General features: G+C 43.3%; 2 protein-coding genes across 5 annotated transcripts; both read left to right on the forward strand.

The window, feature by feature from the left end:
• Positions 1–145: 145 nt before the first annotated feature.
• LOC127302546 (protein TILLER ANGLE CONTROL 1) lies at positions 146–5,327 on the forward strand. Of its 4 annotated transcripts, XM_051333016.2 has the most exons (6): positions 146–849; positions 1,778–2,552; positions 2,720–2,786; positions 2,870–3,483; positions 3,861–3,980; positions 5,024–5,327. In XM_051333016.2, the coding sequence occupies exons 2-5, from the start codon at positions 2,541–2,543 to the stop codon at positions 3,948–3,950; spliced, it is 783 nt and encodes a 260-aa protein (XP_051188976.1). In that variant the 5' UTR covers positions 146–849; positions 1,778–2,540; the 3' UTR covers positions 3,951–3,980; positions 5,024–5,327. The 4 variants fall into 4 exon arrangements, with proteins under 4 accessions (XP_051188976.1, XP_051188974.1, XP_051188975.1 ...); XM_051333014.2 differs by lacking the exon at positions 1,778–2,552; XM_051333015.2 differs by lacking the exon at positions 1,778–2,552 and having other exon boundaries at positions 3,861–3,958.
• Positions 5,328–10,737: 5,410 nt separating this feature from the next.
• Positions 10,738–13,000, forward strand: LOC127302550 (probable 6-phosphogluconolactonase 4, chloroplastic). The gene is made up of 3 exons (XM_051333021.1): positions 10,738–10,978; positions 11,087–11,222; positions 12,249–13,000. The coding sequence occupies exons 1-3, from the start codon at positions 10,800–10,802 to the stop codon at positions 12,714–12,716; spliced, it is 783 nt and encodes a 260-aa protein (XP_051188981.1). The 5' UTR covers positions 10,738–10,799; the 3' UTR covers positions 12,717–13,000.
• Positions 13,001–20,894: the final 7,894 nt, after the last annotated feature.

The following is a 20,894-nucleotide window of genomic DNA, read 5'->3' on the forward strand; positions in this document are numbered from 1 at the left end:
GCTGGATCTTGTCTTGTTTCTCAAGTCTTATATGAAACCGATAACTCATAGCTCCACGGTGTACTTGAAGTTTGCTTCCTCTGTATGTGTTCTTTCTGTATCCTTGACTGGGTGAGATGCAATAATTTATTTTTGTTTCTCCCTTATGATTGATTGTTCGCACCCAGGGTAAGTTTTGATTTTCTCTTGAATCAAATGATTTGGGATGTCTGTTTCACACCAGCCTTTTGGGAAACGCTGCACAACCTGGTATGTCCATTTTTTACCTACAAAAAACCTGGTATTGCTCATGCATCAGTCTTCATCCTTGTGCAGAGAGAATTCGCTACTCCTTATAATGGCCCACTGTTCTAAAATTCTGATGCAGAAGAAACATTGTGTGATATCTTTCTTCTGTATGTTGTATCTGATATTCTACATTGCTTAATGCTCTCTGTACAGTACTTGTCTACTACTGCTCTTCCATCCATTTCTTGATTGCTGTGAAGCAACTAGCTGTTAAACTGTGCTGAAATTCCATACAGTATTATTCTGGTGTTTCGTATAGCGCCAAGCCGGATGGAACTAGGTGCCATGTTATTGCATCGCAAATATGGGTCCACCTGAAGGTTTGCACTGTAGACGGATGGATGTAGAACAGACGTTTCTGCTTCTGAGATTTGGCGACATGTACCTGGGGCTATTTTCAATTTTTCATTCATCAAGAGTCTTGGACACAGCCTGAACTAATGAAAGTTGGAACTTGCTGGCATTGTGAAGAAGACATGTAGGCCTCAGCACCATACTCAATGGTGGTGGTGGTGGGGCATTGTGCAGGGAAAGCGCCTCATGAACCGTCATACGGACAAGGTTATCTTCTCATAATCTCTTGTATGATAATTTGATGATCAGTAGATTACGTTGCGTACAATTATTTAATGTCGACCAGCGCTTTAGTTTTGGAGCAGACTGCCGCATGTGGACTGTCATAAAAACATCTTTGGATACACTGTATGTGGCAGGCTAATTAGAGATAAGCGAGCTAATGACAACTACCTGTATGTTTGCTTCTCGTTATTGTATTATGAAAAGATTTTTGTTCCAAAGCTGATCCCTGAAATTTTCTGACCTCCTTCAGCATACAATTTGCCCAATCTTTTGCAAATATTTTTCTCAATTGCTTATTTGAATAATAAAAATGCAAGGTTGAACATCTCAGTTCGTAAAACAATATTGCGTTGATATGACACAGAGATTCTGAAAAGGGCCACAAATACATCAGCAAAATATTGACATTATTTACTATACAGTGGGGGTGGGGGGAGAAGAGGGGGCATTGTTACTTTTCTACCATCCAAGTTGACTGTAAAATTGCTACATATTACATAAGTGAGAAATTATAAAAATATATAACATATAACATAATAAACTAGTATTGGCATCGAAAAAGCTAGATGTTATCAATATGTAACTGTACTACTCCCCCCCGCCACGAATAGGGTGTCATAGATTTGTCTAAATTTGGATGTATCTAGACGCTTATAGATACATCCAAATTTAGACAAATCTGATGCATCCACATTTAGGCAAATCCGTGACACCCTTTTCGGGACGGTGGGAGTATTATTTTTAGAAAGGAAGCACAATACTTGGGACCTGCGGCTGAAATTTTGCCATCAAATTGCATGCGGATGTCTCTGCTAGCCATTAGCTGCCTATGCAGTTCTACACTGGGACTCAATACTTGTCCATTGCCCTTGAATGCCATATCAAGTATCTGTTGATTGCCAACTTGTAGGGTTTCTGCTTGTTACCAGTATCGGACTGCTTGGGCCATCACAGCCCATTGCTAGAGTCTACTGCTCTATAAACAATTCACAATCACACCATACATCAAGACTCAAGTGAAAGCATCTGCATGCTACTGCTCTTGGCATTGCAACCGGCAATAATCTTGAGAATATGAACAAAGTGCATGAGGATTACATCTCTTTGAAAAGTTAGAATGATGACAATATTTGTACAGATGTCAAGTATCTAACTAACTAATGAATTTCTATTTAACTCTATTGTCACGTTCTTAATCTGGGTTTTGTCAGCTGTTAATTAAAGAATAAAGACTACTGGTCTAGTCCTGTCTGTGAGGAAAGCTTACCTACTCAGTCCATCATATGACCCTGAGATGACTACTTCGTTAGAAGTTTGCATGATATCAGGGGCCAATTAGGTCTCACCGATTCTGTCTGTGGGTCCCCAGTATGCACATGCACTATGCTACAGTTTGAAGGTTGGATTATCTCTGAATCATTCACTACCCAGTGTGATTAGTGAAATTGACCTTTGCTTACCATGAGAGTGCCACAAGTTGTGCATATCTACCTCTGTGAAAGAATTTACTTCACTCAAGTCAAGCCAAGGCAGTTGCAACCAAAAGTCCATTCTCTTGTCTCCTGGACCATCCAATTATGAGACTAGTATCTGTATATAAAACCATGCCTTGCATTTGAGGATCTGAGGTACTGTCTGGCTTTCACTTCTGACTCCAGATTGGCTCTAGAGAGATGGCTCTAAAGGTATACAGTTAACTCGTGCTGATGCACGATTTGTCGGTGTATAGTGTATGCTGCAAAGTACAAGTCTTTGCAGTTTCTGCTTCTCTTAAACTGCGTGTAAGATTGAAGTCGTGTTCTTGTATTTGATGATATTGCTAATGATCTACGTGTTCTTATGGCATCACCAGGTGTTCAATTGGCTGAATCGGAAGATGCATTCTAATGTTGAGTACTGCACCATTGATGAAAATAAGAGTAAGCATGTCAGGCTACCTCCGTTTTATGTGATCATACATTTCATTCTTATGGCATCAACTTTTTTTTAAAAAATGGAACAGCCATGGAGACGGAAGACCCTGTGCGTGAGAGTGTGGCTGAGCAAGACACTGAAGCCCTGCTGCTTCGCGATGTGCTGCTTAATGGCATACTTGCGATTGGGACTCTTGGCCATAACGTGAACTCCCTGTGCGCTGAGGCCTGTCATGAACAACATGAGTTCATCAGCATGGATAGAGAAAAGGTGGAGCAAGAGAAGTACGAAGAGGAAAAGAGTGGGGATGAAGACGACACATCAGCTATGCCACCAAGTGAACCGGAACCTGCTGTTGAACCTGCCCAGATGCGTTCATCGTCGACGAACGAGTACAACTTCACATGTTCTGTAAAGGAAGAAATCTTGATGTGTGAAGTTGAAGTGGAGGATGTCGCTAAAATCCAGGAACAACCACTTCTGATGGTAGAGAAGGTGGAGAAAGTGAGAACTACGCTTGCTGATCTATTTGCAGCAGAAACATTCTCATCAAGTGATACAGGTGAGAAAAGTTACCAGAAGTCTGTCATAATTGCTGGGGCATCAGCTTCAAGGGCTACATTATGCATGGATAAGATGCATCAAAAGAAGCCAACAAAGCCAATGCCAGATCCACTGAAGGCTACCAGAAAATTAAGTCGAGTATGGCTTTCTTCGTCCCTATCTTATACCTGTTGCAAGTATCCTCATTTTATGGAAGCATTGACTTCAGTTTCTCTGCTGCCACGACCAACATTCTTTCCTTTTTACCCAAACTGCCAACACTACTGTACACCAATTTGCATTGCTTCAAGTTCAACAGACATCAGTCAGTACTCAAATGAGTCTGCAACTCGCAAATTTAAGCTTACCGTGTTACACTGTTTGTTATTAAGCTACAAATGGTTCAAATTCACCACTTTACTGCATGGGCAGTGTTTTATTTGTTGCCCATTTCTTTTACCGGAGAGTATCTTGATAATAGACAATCACTAACTTGTCATCATCTGTTGGTATTGGTCATCTATATAAATAAGTAGGTCATGAGGAAGATGTTGGGGAAGAAGATCCACCCAGAGCAGCTCAATGGGCGTAGTAATGCAGAGGGACCTCCACTACTTGATGCCTAAGCTTGCGGGCAAGTTTGTTAACTCTATCTGGTAATCTACTATCTTGAATTTATTTCAATTGACCTTCGAATTATATACCAATGTTCAAGGATCATCAAATCAACATGACTGTTGTCTTACGGACAGTTACATACCATTTCATGGTTGCTTGGATTTTCTTCCTTGGATCCCAGTATTTATAATAAAATATGCTGTTTCTCCGGCAGTTTTAGTGTAGGATGGGTCCCCTTGGTCAATATAGGTACTATGTTGATGGGTCTGACAACTAGTCATGACCTACAAATCACATTTGAATTATGGAAACTGAGTGTGTTCAGACTTACATGTGGCAACATTTTTGTGGGGATAAAATGTGTCAATTTTGTCGGCTTCAGTAAGGCGATTCATTGCCTATATGAAGTTGGTCAAAGTGTCAGCAAACAGAAGCAATTAGTGTGAAAAACAAAAACAACATAATTATTGACGAAAAATCGAAAATAATCCTACGATGAAGCCGATGATAGCTTAAGTAGTAGAAAGAATAATGTAAGAGTGCTTATGGGTTTGGACGACAGCCCTTCGCAACCTGACTCTTATCATGATCTTTGAATCTTATCATGGAACTTCCTCTGGTGGGAAGAGTGACACCAGTTGAACAAACACCTGGGAACTAGAAAATAGAAGGCATGGGGTAGTACTAACAGGTATCACCTCTCCGCCATGTCCCGGAGCTTTCTTAGGCAAAATGAGCACATGGTGCTGTCCAGTTGCGTGCGCAAAGCTCTGCAAGTCTAATACGACGAACATGCGCTGAAAATTCCTAGCAGAGACGCAACTAGTAGGCAAGGCAAAAGTTTATGCATGGGTTGAAACTACGATTGGACCAACTCTCCAAAAGCAAACATTATCATCACTGTATATAAACTTTGAGTGAAATTCATCCACAAACTGAACTTTTTTTTTGTTCTTGCTCTCTATTTGCCATATGTCGGGTGCCCCCGGTGCCGTAACAGTTGAAGTTGTACAAATTTAACTGTACGCAGAGTTGCAGACAGCAACCGATAGGCTAACAGAGATATGTTTTGCTTTTGCAGGATACCTTGGATCCCTACAGTACTCCCGGATTCCTTTGCTCGAGAGAAGCATCCAACCACAACGTTTCTTTCGTCAGACAATGTGTTCCGGTCCTTGATCCGCTGCCTGTTCGCTCGCCAGTGACGAAGAATAGCCCGCCTAAGTTATATTATTATTAGTCGGAGTATTTTATTGATTTGCGTGTAAAGCTACAGTTGAGGTGTCCCGTCCTGTAAGATGTTCTCCTACTGCATGTCCCGTGTCGTGCCGTACCGTCTCGTCGTCGTCCGTGTGTCGAGATCAATAAATCAATCTTTTGCTCTATCCACTCGCATAGTATGCATGGTACCATCGCTTCAGCAGCTGTCCACACTGCTCATTTATCCTTGTACAATTATATCATTGTGAATCAAATCATATTGTTGCAATTGGCTGGAACCACAAAACTCTATTCGTTTGGACCACTAGATCAAGATCCGACGGTAATCCTCTTCTTTGTCCGGTCAATCCTTGTACCGTGCTCAATTGGATGTCTTGCGGCCGGCATCGCTACCGTGTTGTCTTACCATGCTCTGATCCAACATGAATGACCACAGGTCATTCTTTGGTGCCGGTTCCCTAATGGTAACCTCCAACTCTCGTGAGTTTTCTGAATGTTCTTGTCTCTTGCCATTACAACAACACCACACCCTGAGCGAAAACAAAAATAGGCCAACGGAAATTCTCCGCCTTCTTCGACCTAAAAAGTCAACAAGGCAACGTGAACCTATCTTGACACCGCAAATTCTCCGCAACGCCATAGTCACGGAGTTGTCGTAATTGTGTCGGGGAGGTCACCGAACATTTGCATGAGACGTCGTCGAGGACGACCCAAACCACACAATGTTGACCTAAAGAGATACCCAACCAATATTGATGTTGAAAGCGCCACTGCTTAACTTATTTAAGAAACCAACATCACCACCGTGAACTGAGGTGGAAGCATCATGGTTGATGTTAACAACCACATACAACCGACGAAATAAATCTTGCAGAACCATAACCTGAGGTTAAGCCGATGCATGGTCGTTGTAGGTGTTAAGCTTCATGCACTAGCCACTTGAACCAAAAGTCCGAACTGATGGAAAGGGCTAGACAATCCACATATACACTTCACAACACCCCCATTCGCGTGTGACGGGAGAAGAGAAAGTCAACACGTGAAAGAAGAAGAGCACACCGAAACAGCGGTGGCTAAAGAGGGGGCAACAACAATTTTTAGGCTTAATTGCGAAAATCATGTGAAAGCCAGGATTTGAACTTCAGACCTGGGGCTCTGATACCATTTTAAGCTTCATGTACTAGCCACTTGAACCAAAAGTCCGAACTGATGGAAAGGGCTAGGCAATCCACATATACACTTCACAACAGTAGGTACTTATTCAACCATATCATCGCCTTACAGACTAGACCAAGGCAACTTGAAAGCACGAACATTCATGGTTCTCCCGCCTCCCTGCACCAAACCGGCCACCGAAGCCAAGGGAGACCGGTAGAATCAGCGAGGACGGAGAAGGAATGCATCGTGGGCAGTTTTTGGAGTAGAGGGCAAACGAGAGGTCTAAAGTATCTACTAGATGCCAACTCTTATGAGACCTTTAGGTGTACAATTGATCTCCCTTATACCGGAGTTGCTACTCCTCATACGACTTACAAGCAGTTATTTCTCAACCGATAGTCGGTGTTGTTTGATGGAAACCTTCTTATCCGTTAGTGGATGTGCATCGGTGGTTTCTTAGCAATGCCACGTAGGAGTTAGGACAATCACTGAGTTGGAAGAGAGAAAAAACGTTTGCCTTATCTTAGCTATAAGCGTGGATTCTTAGTAAGATATTTCCGTCATTGTAACGAGGTGTCTTATATTATTCATATTAATTCTTATTTTATTTTAACAATGACTAATTTAAAACCATGCACATATTAATTGTTGGAGATAACTTAATAGGTGATCCATACCATGTTTTTCGTCGGGAGCGATTAATACTCAGTCGATTGAGATTTAACTTAATTTCGTGTTGAATCTTAATTTTTTCCTCGGTTGTAACTCATGACTAGTATGAACCTTAAAGCAATCGAACCGTTCAGGTTACAGCTTGTATATATATAGCTAGCACAAATCAGGATGTAATCCAACGGATATTGGAGTCGCGCGCGCCGCTGAGAACATTCTCAGTCGACTGAAGAAAAATTGCCAAAACGGCGGCCGCATGCAGTTAGCATGGGCGGATGGCAGACGAGGACGATCTGTAAAGCGGCGGGAAAGGCGCGCGGTGATCTCTGTCAGTCTCATGTCCGGACGTCGGGCTCTGTCTCCCCGCCAACTCGCGCGCGCGTACGGGCTCAGTCGTCAACATCCCGAGCAGCAGTGCCGGCGCGGGTGCGTGCTCCCTATCGGCGACTGCCTTCGCACTCAGCGCCCCTCTGCCATGTCGGATCTGAACCTGAACCTGATGGCAACGCGCCAGCTATCTGGCGCGTTCCTGTTCAGCGCCCTTATGATTATACTACGAGCCTAATTCCCCAGCATGATCGAGTGCGGTTGCCGCCGCGCCGTCCCTCGTCGGCGAGCGGCATGGGCAGCTGTACAAGCATGATCGAGTGAAACGCCCGACAAGCAGCGGTGGCGCTCATGGAGTCTGCCGTACGTTCGTTAGAAGCAGTACCGGCCGGTTGCAAGTCGCCAAACATGCATGCCTCCGCGCGCCGGTCCCCGGACCGCTTTTGGAGAAGACTAGGAATCAATCTAGGGCAGCCAGGCAGGCTGAAAGGTCGATGGTTCAACCATCGTTGGGCTGGGCCAAGATCGTGGTGGTGGGTTTGGATGGACCAGCTGATCACTTGGATCCCCACAAGGCCATTATATTATCTTGATCATCAACGATACTCGGAGAGATTTTTCTTCCAGGAATGCTACATACAAAGAGGTGATCGGACGGCGACGTGCTAGCTAGCGAGCGGATCACCGTTCGGCGCCCTTATGATTACGAGCTGGTACGTACGAGCTTTGCCTAGCTAGCCGCTCCTTGTTCGTCGCCGTCGTGGTCGTGCCGGCTAAGCTAGTACGGGCTCCGCCCACCTGCTTGTTTCTCGCCGTCGCCCGTCGTGGTCGCGCTGGCTAAGCTAGTACGAGCTCCCGCGCCTACCTGCTTGTCCCCACCGTCACCGTCATGGGCTGGCTAAGCGGCGCCGGTCTCGCTCGCGCCCGGCTGCCGTCGCGCCGTCCCGTCTCTCGTCGTCGGGCGTGCAGTGCTGGCATGCACGGATGCACCTGCGAGAGTGACACTGACAAGCACCGGCACCGATGGTGTACTCTCTGTCGTTCGCTCGTCCGTCAGTAGCGCTGGGTGCAGATCGGCAAGGAAATGGCATCTCCTTTTGGAGAAGACTAGGATAGGCCGAAAGATGATCGGCCGGCCGCTCTATGTCGACGGCGACACTAGTGGTTCAACTATTGTTGGGCACTTGGGCTGGGCCAAGATCACAAGATGTTAGTGGGTTTGTTTGGATGGACCAACTGACTTGGATGCCCACTCAGCCACTAACTGGTCCCCCAAAACAACCCTAGGCCACCCACAATTATGCTAGACTTATACAGCGTGATTTTTTTTTGCCAAAAGGTCCACCAATCTATTAATAATCAACCAATGGTAAAACAGAGTTTATAAGTAATACATGTTACAAATAGGTCCTCGTGTCACCCTGGAGTGAGACGAAGGTACACCGTCATCCTCGCCCCTTCCTCATCGTAGTCGGGTAAAACTTATCGTAGTTGACCTTATTATAGTAGATAGATGAAAAGACGTTGTGTTAAGACCTAAAGGTTTAGTGCACCCAAGCAAAAAACCATTGCCAATCATGAGAATTGTAGATCGGATGATCTAGATCTACAACCATACCAACAAACACGAATACCGACTGAATTTCAAGGGAACTGTCTGGAAGAAAACTTCACACGCCCTTCCCCAACGCTAGGCGCACCGCCAGACGAAGTATTGGTTTTGCTATTTTTGGCCATTAAGAACGACATTAAAACGGGATAAAGTGATTTTGGTCGGATGGTCACGACAATCGACTTAGGAACAAAAATTTCTAAGTCAGCCGAGTCATAATGATCCCACGACGATTTATTTGAGATCACTCACCACGCTTAACACAAGGTTGTGGCCATGGACAAAATTCATTCACCCATTCGAGAAACTTTTTTTTTTAGAAACACCTTACTGTCTAGAGTGCGAGCATGCAAACTCGTGACCAACTCCATCGTTCTTCGGCTGCCCTTGCCCATCTCTCCTGTCCGCTCCATTGTTCTCGTTCAATGTCGGATATCCGGAAAAGGTTGTGTTTTTCAATAGCTTTGAAAATTGTCTTGTTATGTTTTATATTTTTGGACCAATATTTTTTTGGTTTTGCTCTTTTTGATGATTGTTCGTTAAGAAAGCTAAATAGGACCATGATGGTGGCGTACATTAGAAATCAACACCAAGGTTAGTTTGTTGAATATAAATCACCCTGAGTTTTTTACATATACAATGCACCCATTGAAGTGGAGGTCATCGATGGAGATCATAGAAGATCTGCGAAGAATATCTAATATCTCATAGTGGTGTCATTTCAATGGGCCAACTGACTTGATCCCTCCCTAGCCCGCTACTATGCTTTGATAATGCTATTGGGGGGGCTGAGTTTTTTTCATATTTTCCTATTTCTGAGGCAAAATGGAAACAATTTTTCTCTAAAAATAAAAAATAAATAAGACAACACTAAGAACCCTTTGGTTTAATCATAAAGATTCATGCAACTACAAAAGCATAAGAGGATCTTGATTGGATGGAAGTTCACAACACATGAGAAATAAATCTTTCTAAGTTGATCGAGTCACAATCACTCCTAGAACTTTGTTTGGGAACGATAACAACAATGCTTATTGTGAGGTTTTCCTAAGGAAGAGGTATTTCAACTAGAGGAACTATTATTTATCTTCATAAGCATAAGCATGCGGAAGCGAAGTCGTAGCCATTTGAGTGACCACCTTGATCCATCGTTCTTTTGTTGGTCTTACTTTTTGCGAATGTCGTTGTTCTTAGTTATTTATTGGTTTTTGTTACATGGAGAGGGCTTATCATGCCAACTAACTTGGACGATGACGATGATGCATACGCTGAAAAAGTTGATTCCATTGCGAGTTTGTTGGGAACAAATTACCCTTGATTTCTATTTGATTAGAAATTAATACAAATAGTAAAGACGAAATCCAATACCGATGAAAAATCATCGGCAATCCATGACATATTTGCCTCTATATATTGATGGCAATGAAGATATTGCTGCATGGAGCAAGAAAACCGTGTAGCAATTTCATGTGAACAAAATCATTTGGTAAAAATTTCCCATGGTGCCCATTGATTTGGAGGATATGTTTTGAAAATACCTCTAGCTAGGAATTCTTCCTTTCCTCCAACTTCCGGAAGATTCTAAATATTTGCTCAAACATCTTTGAGAAGGCCAGTATCCTCTTGTATCCAGAATCAACCAAATGCACCAGAAATGGAGATTTTGGGAGATCTGATGAGGATCACATTGTCTGGGCGTACCTTGCTTTATTGGCTCCGCACGGTGGCCGTCCATCCCGATCTCAACGGTGCAGGATGTGGAGCACCCGTCACTCACCTCGCATATAACACATGTCCACCTCCGTCTCCATGGCCCCATACAGGAAACTCCGGTCCCCTTCCTCGCCTCCTCTCCTCCACCGCCGCGATGGCCACCGACGGCGCCGCCCCCGCCGATCCGAAGAAGAACCTGCTCACCTTCGACACCGAGGAGGACGTCGCGGTCGCGCTGGCCAAGTACACGGCGGAGCTGTCCGCGAAATTCGCCGCCGAGAGGGGCGCCTTCACCGTCGTGCTCTCCGGCGGCACCCTCATCGAGACCCTCAGGTTCGTTCCCCGTGCGTCCCCTGGGTTGGTTCGGTCCGAGACTCTCGGATCCGGTAGGGATCTCCCGATCATTTCGTTTAATTTGGGCCTCGCGCGCGCGCGTCGCAGGAAGCTGGCGGAGCCGCCGTACCTGGGGACGGTGGACTGGAGCAAGTGGCACGTGTTCTGGGTCGACGAGAGGGTCGTGCGCAAGGACCATGTCGACAGCAACTACAAGCTCGCCGTCGATGGGTTGCTCTCCAAGGTATTCCCCACGATATTGAATCCTTGTGTAATTATGTATCACTGCAGATGGTTGGCAGTTTTTTTTTTTGTGTGTGTGTCTCTTGGACACTTGGAATTGGATCATGTTGGGTAATTTGTTATGAAGATAAATGTCTGGTGACAGGTTGTGTAGCTTCACTATGTTAACTCTTGAATAAATTTGGAGCCATCTGAGTGTGTTCATGCCTTGAGAAATTTAGAATTCCCATTTGTAAAGCATATGACTTCTCTCCTTTACACTGTGCATTTTAATATATGCAACATACCTGAATGTCATAATCAAACTTACGTTATTAATTTATTGTACAAATTTGCACTGCTGCTCAAAATCATTTGCATGTATGGAATGTCATATTTATGCTAACTTCATCAGTTGGAAATCATGTACACAGCTGTACAGATAACATGTGAATCTGGCAAAAGATGGTTTTACATAAGTTCAGTAACATTTGCCAAGGTGAACCATGTAATTTAGTAGCTTTTTTAACTGACAGAACTTTTATCTTCTGCGGCTAATTGTGTCTTAGTTATTTGGAGAGTGTATACCGGCATACCGCCTCACTTGAATTTATTGTACCAATGTCTCAGTGATATTATTGGATATATTTATATTTTCAGGTTTGTGGAAAGCAATCATAAGGATTTTCATGTCTGATCTGACTAATGTGCCATGTTCTTGTAATATACCAAAAAATGACCTTATGTACTATAGTGGCGTTTATGATGACAACAGCGCTAAATAAAGCATGTAATTTAGGTTACTAGAGATGCATTCTTATGTATAATTGGTCCATAAAGCATGTAATTTAGGTTACTAGAGATGCATTCTTATGTATAATTGGTCCATAAAGCATGTAATTTAGGTTACTAGAGATGCATTCTTATGTATAATTGGTCCATATCCTTATCAATTCTGAGTTATACTTAACTTTCTACCTATCAAGAAGTATTTAACCGGGGTACCTATCAAGAAGTATTTAACCGGGTCATGTATTCATCTTGGTAGGTACCAATTCCTACTGGTCAAGTGTATGCTATCAATGATGCCTTGTCTGCTGAGGGAGCAGCAGCTGACTATGAAACTGTCCTGAAGCAGCTTGTTAAGAATGGAGTTCTTGCAATGTCAACAGCAACTGGGTTTCCCAGGTTTGATCTCATGCTTCTCGGCATGGGCCCAGATGGCCATATTGCTTCTCTCTTCCCAGGTCACCCTCTTCTTAACGAGAACCAGAAGTGGGTCACCCACATCATGGATTCTCCAAAGCCGCCACCACAGAGGATTACATTCACATTTCCGGTAATCAAATCGTCTGCATATGTTGCCATGGTGGTAACTGGTCCGGGGGAAGCTGGCACTGTGAAGAAGGCGCTCTCAGATGAGAAGACATTTCCTTTGCTACCTGTTGAGATGGCTATCCTTCAGGATGGAGAATTCACCTGGTTCACTGACAAGGCGGCTGTGTCAATGCTGTAGAACCAGCGAATCCCATGGTGATCTAAGCTTTAAGCTCTTCACTTAATAAAAAAATCTAGGGGCCTGCAGTGTTGCACTCCGTTCCACCCTTGTGGATCACCTGTAAGGGGGAACTTGAGCTTATTGTTCAGAATAATGTGTTTCAGACACCCCCTCAGCTTAGTAAATAGCATTGGCCAAGGCATTTCCCAACGGGTGCTCAGGCTTTTTGCCAAACTTTTACTGTTAAATGTTATGGTCCCATGATTAAGAAATGCAATGCCTGTGGCATTCTGTTAATGTTATATTGAAAATGATCTCGCATATATGGCAATCATAGTTTCATCTGCTGTGTTTCCTATTGTGTCAGTATTGCAGAGCAACTGAAGCTTTATTACCTAGAGGGCCTGCATCATCTGCATAGTTTGAAGCACTGAAGCTGCCTACCTAGATTTTTCTGAAGGAGAGCCTGAGACCTGAGTAATGTGTTTCAAACAATAGCATTCACATGTTGAGGAAAAAAAATATTTGTTGGCATTACACTCGAAGAATCTTACTCAGATATTACTCTCCACACTGTTACATAATGTACTTCCTTTGGCACTGTGGTGTCTGAATACCTACTTTTGATACTGTTTGGGGGAAAATGTGTTCGAATCTTGTCCTGGCTAGCAGGAAGATAAATTTTTTTTCGACGTATGTAGAAGATAGTTAGAGTATGGCTTACAGTAAAATTAGTAATTGGATAATAGGCAGGTTTGTGAGAAAAAGTACTCCGACTCTTTGTTGGTGATCTTTAGAGAACACAAAAGTAAGACTAGTCACACTGGGAAGTATCATACACTAGTATCAATACACTAGTATCATGTACATGATACTAGTTTGTGATACCACCTTCACAATGCATAGTATCATAATATGGTATCATACTTATGTCATATTTAATATTTTGTAGAATCTCAATGCAAATGTGTGTACATGATGCATTTGTCATGAAGTTTTCTAGATTTATGTGTCATGATACGGTATCATATTATGATACTACTCTCATCTCTCACCTCATTAATTGATGTGACACATCAGATTTTCATCAACATGGCATGCATGATACTACTTATGATACTCCTATTGGGGCTAGTCTAAAGGATAACTAGCAAGACCCAAAACTCCAAGCAAGACCTACAAAGTGGATTATCAATCAATAATGGGCGCACATTATTAGACAGTCATAATGGAAAGTATCATACACTACTACCATGTACATGATACTAGTTTATGATACCACATCCACAATGCATAATATCATAATATGGTATCATTAGAGCATCTCCACTCATTGGCGATCCCCACGTCCAAATCCGGTGAAATTTTCATCCGGATTGGAGGAAAATTTGGCCTGGGGAGCGCCGAAGTTCTAGCCGCCCCCCCCCCCCCCGGCAGGAAACCCACACCCTCGACCATTTGACATATTTCAAACAAATTTGACATAAAATTTAACAAGTTCGGCGAACAAGAGTAAGAAAATTGCTGAAACAAATTTGGCGAAAATCAGTACAATGTTTAACAAGTGCTGAAACAAATGAAGCACACAATTTCACAAGTTTTGAAACAAATTAAGACAGACTAGTTGGCGTCGACGCTCCACCAGATCATCTTGCAGCTGTTGATGCATTGTAGAGTCTCGAATCTCCTGGCGCATAGCAATGAAGGCGGCTGTGGTGACCCAACGTATCACTGCATGGTGTACTCCCTCCGTCCCGTTTTAATTAACTCAACCTTAATTTTGCAAAAATAACCCTGTTGTTTTTTACTCCCTAGCCGCACGTCCTCGTCGTAGAATAGAAGGCCTAGTGGGCGTATGTTTGGACGTGGGGGAAGAGGCTGGAGCGGAGGAACCGGGAGACGTCGGGCCCGCCGTGGCCGTCGTAGACGCCGACGAGCGTGGCGGCCGGGGAGGCGAGCACCTGCGCCTGGTCCTCCATGGCGAGGTTGGCCTGCGCGGCGGCGCGACGGTCATGGAGAACTCCCCCGCGGCGTGCGGGCGCAGCTCCGTCTGCCAAAGGATCCCGTCCGCCGCCGCCGCGCCCGGCGGCCCCCGCAGCACCTCGCCACGGCCCTCAGCATCTTCCTCCTGAACAGGAAACCGTCTCTCGGTCCGAGCTCTGTCCTCGCTCCTCCGTCGTCGTCTCTCCCGACTGTAAATCGACGCGGAGATGGAGATAGAGATGAAGAACGGGGACTACGCCTCCGTTTCCCTCGATCGATCCCAGCTGGATCAATCGATCGAATGGCGAGCTGGTGGAACAGATCTCACGAACAGTAGATCTTAGGGAGTCTTTTTTAAAATTGGAAACTCTGTAGGACGGGAATGTAAAAATCAATTTCTGAAGCGTTTTTTCTCCCCCAAGTTAATTAAAACGGGACGGAGGGAGTAGTACACAAGTCGTTGACATAACACAAGTGAAACACCATTTCACTCATATTACATCTCTCAGAGTCCAAGGCATGTCTATAGAAGGATACACAAACTGTTTACAGAAGATCAACATAGCCTCCTACTTTACAGTGAGGTAAAACTTCAAATAAAGCTCCAGAAGAACGACTCGTAGTCTAACTTATTGCTAACTCAAGCTTAAGAGCTACTAGGCTTGCTATAGAAATCTAACTACTTAGGTGCTAGGATTAGGGAAAGACTCCCTTCTATTACTAGTCTAAGTTTCCACTATAGTTGCTGCAGCAGTTGACTTCATTGACTTCTTTGCTTGGATTCTTCGTCTTGTTGCAGTTGACTCCTTTGTCTTCGAGTTCCACGGTAGATTCTCCTTCGGTGCCTCCATAGCTAAGCAGGGGATTTAAGAGTGGGATGAGTACGAGCGTACTCAGCAAGTTAATATTAGGAAATAGGTGTATCATGCACTAGCTACATCCACAGACCAGAAAGTCATAGGCGAATGCAAGTTTTCATAAACATTTCTTCAAAAGGTTTATTTTATTCTGAAAACTATGCCCGTCAGTCTTCACAGGTTGACTAGAACTTCATGGAGTTCCTTTCCTGCCGCGTTCGCAGTTCTCTTCCCGGAACAGGGAGTGACAGCCACAATTTTGATACCCTCTGCAGAGGTGCGTTACTTTTCCCATAAGAGAACTTATCCTTGATACCTTACCGAGACGCGTTTCTCGTCCACACTTCCTTGGTGTGGGGCCAGGTGTAAGATCCAAGCCAATCACTGCCTTCTTCGCGATCCTGCAAACCCACCCTTTTGTCCATCCGTACACCCCCGGTAGACATCTCCCGATCATACGGCTTTACCCCCGGTGTATGATGACCCACAAGTATAGGGGATCGCAACAGTCTTCGAGGGAAGTAAAACCCAATTTATTGATTCGACACAAGGGGAGACAAAGAATACTTGAAAGCCTTAACAGCGGAGTTGTCAATTCAGCTGCACCTGGAAACAGACTTGCTCGCAAGAGTTTATCAGTAGTAACAGTTTTATAAACGATGTGAGTAGTGAAATAACAGCAGCAGAGTAACAAAGACAACAGTAGTGATTTTAGTAAACAACAGGATTAAAATACTGTAGGCACAGGGATGGATGAACGGGCGTTGCATGGATGAGAGAAACTCATGTAAAAATCAAAGCAGGGCATTTGCAGATAATAATAAAACGGTATCCAAGTACTAATCAATCAATAGGCATGTGTTCCATATTTAGTCGTACGTGCTCGCAATGAGAAACTTGCACAACATCTTTTGTCCTACCAGCCGGTGGCAGCCGGGCCTCTAGGGAATCTACTGGAAATTAAGGCACTCCTTTTAATAGAGCACCGGAGCAAAGCATTAACACTCCGTGAACACATGTGATCCTCACATCACCGCCTTCCCCGCCGGTTGTCCCAATTTCTGTCACTTTGGAGCCTCGGGTTCCGGACAGCGACATGTGTATACAACTTGCAGGTAAGATCATAAACAACGAATATCTTCATGAATCAATAACATGTTCAGATCTGAGATCATGGCACTCGGGCCCTAGTGACAAGCATTAAGCATAACAAGTTGCAACAATATCATAAAAGTAACATCTACGGATACTAGGCACCATGCCCTAACAATCTTATGACTATTACATGACCAATCTCATCCAATCCCTACCATCCCCTTCAGCCTACAGCGGGGGAATTACTCACACATGGATGGGGGAAACATGGCTGGTCGATGGAGAGGCATCGGTGATGATGGTGGCGATGATCTCCTCCAATTCCCCGTCCCGGCGAGGTGCCAGAACGGAGTTTCTGGTCCCGAGACGGAGTTTCACGACGGTGGCGGCATACTGGATGGTTTCTGGCGACTTCGACTATCCCCCGTGCGTTTTTAGGTCGAAGGCAATAAGTAGTCCGAAGGAGGGCGTCGGGGGCCAGCCGAGGCCGACACACACTAGGGCTACGCGCCCCCCTCCTGGGCCGCGCCGGCCTAGCGTGTGGGGCCCTCGGGCCCCCACCTGGCTTGCCCTTCTGGCTCCGCCAATATTCTGGGAAAATTGGACCTTCCGCATAAATTCCGAGGATTTTCCTGAAAGTTGGATTTCTGCACAAAAACGAGACACCAGAGCAGTTCTGCTGAAAACAGGGTTAGTCCGTGTTAGTTGTATCCAAAATACACAAATTAGAGGCAAAACAATAGCAAAAGTGTTCGGGAAAGTAGATACGTTTTGGACGTATCAACTCCCCCCAAGCTTAGCTTATTGCTTGTCCTCAAGCAATTCAGTTAACAACTGAGTGCGATAAAAAAACTTTCACGAACACATTTGCTCATATGATGTAAATATTCTCATGATATGGTAAGGACAATGTTTAAAGAACTGGCAAAAATGCTTATAATGCATAGTATGAGATGCAATCGTCCCGAGCGTAACTAAACCTCGATGATTTAGGATGGATGAGTTGTAAAGATTTCTTTAGGGTGTGTTGCACTTTTAGGATGATTCTCAAACAAGGTTCTTATTAGGGTGTGGTTATATTAATATCATAAGCAAGTAAGATGATGCACCATAACAATCATACATACAGAGGAATGGTGGTTGCATAACAAATCAAGAGTGGTGGTCAGTTTTAAGTTCTACAGGACATGGTTGATGATTACATAGATTATACTTCAAAAGAATAAATTTTGAAGAACAGGTTAATTAAGAAATGATAAGTATAAATAGGAACTATGGCTTCTAGGGTTACTATTGGATTCATGTAGTTTCTGATAGGTACTAGTTGGTTCTTAAATAGAATGGGTTTATATGTAGCAAGTATTGGAAGGTTCATTACTATGGTTTCTCCTAAGCATCATATCAAAGGATGGTTCAAGGTGATACTATGGGTTAGGGTTTACTATAACTCCCTATTGGTTTCACTAAGGAATCACTGATGGTTTCCAAGCTAAGTGGTTTAGGATCCTTGAGTAGGATTTAGTGGGATAAGGGCATGTGATGTGAATTGCTACACAAGGTTGGTATAATGGTGGAACACCATGGTTCCTATAAATTATGATGGTTGAGGTTGATCTCAATGGTATGGTATATAGGAGTGGTGATCAATGGTACTAATCCAATTAACAAGTTAGGGTTGCTCCTAAGTGACACTAGGGAATTATATAGGTTTTAACTAAGAATAGGGACATGAAATGATAATCTCATGTGACTTGGTTTTATGCTAGTGGATCATAAGCATGCACTCATTTGTTTCTTACTAGGGTTTTTGTAGGTATAGGTGAAGCTTATATGATCACATGGAATAATGGAATCAAGGTCTTACTTATATTAAAACTAGGGTTTCTAAACTATGGTATAAATCTTAAAATGATGATTGGCAATATAGGTGTGGTATCTAATTAATTTGCAACAAAGTTAATAATGGTTTTAGCATTTTATTAATTTTTACAAGAATTAATAATTAGGGTAGCTCCTATTTAGGCTTAATTAAAAACTAGGGTTTCACAATTGTTATTAAGTTTTAGAATAATTAACTTGTTAACTAATATGTTTAAGTAAACAAGTTTTGAATTATCAAAATAATATTAGCCTTTAGTATTTTCTTGATTTATTATTATTTAAAGAAACTAGAAAATGGTGATTTGCAAATTAGGGTTTATGAATTACAACTAATATTTTAAGTTAATGAAAATATGATAAAGAAAACTAATCTTAAGATTTAATTTAGTTACTGAATAGCTAATATTTAATTTTGAAACTTCACAAATTATTGAATTCAAATTGGATTCAAAACAATTGAAAAGACAAAATTAAAAAGATAAAAATAAGTGAATTTTTATTTTGACACACATTTTTAATTTATTTTTTATTTGAATAGATTTTATTTTTGTGATCATTTTGATATATTATTTATATTTTTCTGAGCTAAAATAAATTTTATCTATTTTGCCAAAGTTTCAGCATTTTTCTGGAATTTGAAATAAAGCAAAAATCTAAACGTACCGGTTCGAGTTATACCTAAAGACACAGACAGGTGGGGTCTAGCCAGGTCAGACGCCATGTTGGCGAAGACTGGTCAAAGACCTCGCGGGGGACCTGTAGGCCACGTCGGCCTCACCGGCGACTTGACGCCGATGGTCAGCGCACGGCGGCGCTGCCGTTTTATGGCTTCCCGGGATGGACTACTGGGTGTTTCCGACTCGCCTCGATCCACTGAACACGATGGTGTGGTCGCCCTACTCAGGGGATCACCGGAGCTACACCGGCGACCACCCTCCGCGGCGGTATACTCCGGTGAGGTATTGAAATCGAGCTAGAGACAGCGCTAGGATGCGATTTGATTCTCAAAAGAAGCGCCAGCTCACCCTGATTCTTCCTGGATGGTTGCCGGAGTCAATCAGAGCCGTAGATGATGACGAGCTCCACTTTTCTGCGGGATGCCGGCGAAAGGGAACGGACGATTGGCGACGTTTGAGACCTCCCCTTTTCGATTCCTTGCTCCATCATGATCACCACGACCTCGTGCTTCTCCTCCTCCACTCCATGGTCACCGGGGTGCTTCTAATCGACGGCTAGCCGGAGAACTGGCCGGCCATGGTTGTGGTTCCAGTGAGAGATAGAAAGGGATAGAGATACAATGGAGAGGCGCTGAGCGTAGCTAGGGTTTGTGCGCGTCTGCTCGTGCTTTTATAGCTCGAGTGGAGCTTGGGAGCGACAGCAACTCGCCGGAGACGGCCGAGATGCGTCGACGGTCCTGGGGATGTTCTGAGCGTGAATCTTAACACTCCAACTGGCCGCGGATGCAGATGGACTTGTCCTCGGCTCTGGAATGGTGAGTGGAGTCCGGCGGCGTCCTTATCCTCGTCGAGGACGTGGCGGAGCCGTGCCGGCTCGCTGTCGAGCGTGGAGAGGAAGAGGAAGACGACGCCCCCTCTTTATTTTCTGCCAGCGACGAAGCGGTATCTTGGGCTGAACTGGGCTTGGTCGACGTGGTGGCTGTTGGGCTTCGTGTGGGCTGCGGTGGCCTGCTTCGCCTGGTAAGGTAAATCCTCCTCTCTTCTTTTCTCTTTAAAATATCTTTTTTATAATTCTATTTTTTTATTTTGTTATTTGAATTCTGTTTTGCTTTGCAGGTTCTAAAATATTTGAGTATCAAAATAATTTGGTAATATTGCTTACTGCATAGTGTTGCTTTTAAAATAAATATTTAGTTCATGATTAAACTAATATCTTGTGAGGTTTAATGAAAATAGACATGGAACTATGTTTTTATTTTAGTTCCCTTTTAATTTAGGAACTCAATGTATTCAGGTGATTTGAATTTTATAATCAATGCATGATGAACACCTTATATTTTGCTAGTGTTAAACAATATTGATTGTTCATCTTATTTTAATTATGGCTAGAGTTCAAAATAGATGGTAATAAATATGGAATTGAATCATGATTTTATGTGGAGATTTATTTCTAAGGGTTTAAGAAAAATGGTTGGCTTCACTCTATGTTAAATAATCTTGCTTAGCAAACTACTAACTTGGATTATTAATAAAGTTCCTTGGAATAGAAAATAGAATTGGATATTGGTTCACTCTACTCCCTTAAATAGCACTTAAGCTTAGGTATATATGGCTTGGTTTATACTTGTGATACATGATACACAAGTTAGGACATATATTTTATGTGGGGTGAATTCTATTTGGAAGGTTTAGGGTTTTGCATA

This window comes from Lolium perenne, chromosome 5 (genome assembly GCF_019359855.2).
Source record: "Lolium perenne isolate Kyuss_39 chromosome 5, Kyuss_2.0, whole genome shotgun sequence".
NCBI lineage: Eukaryota > Viridiplantae > Streptophyta > Magnoliopsida > Poales > Poaceae > Lolium > Lolium perenne.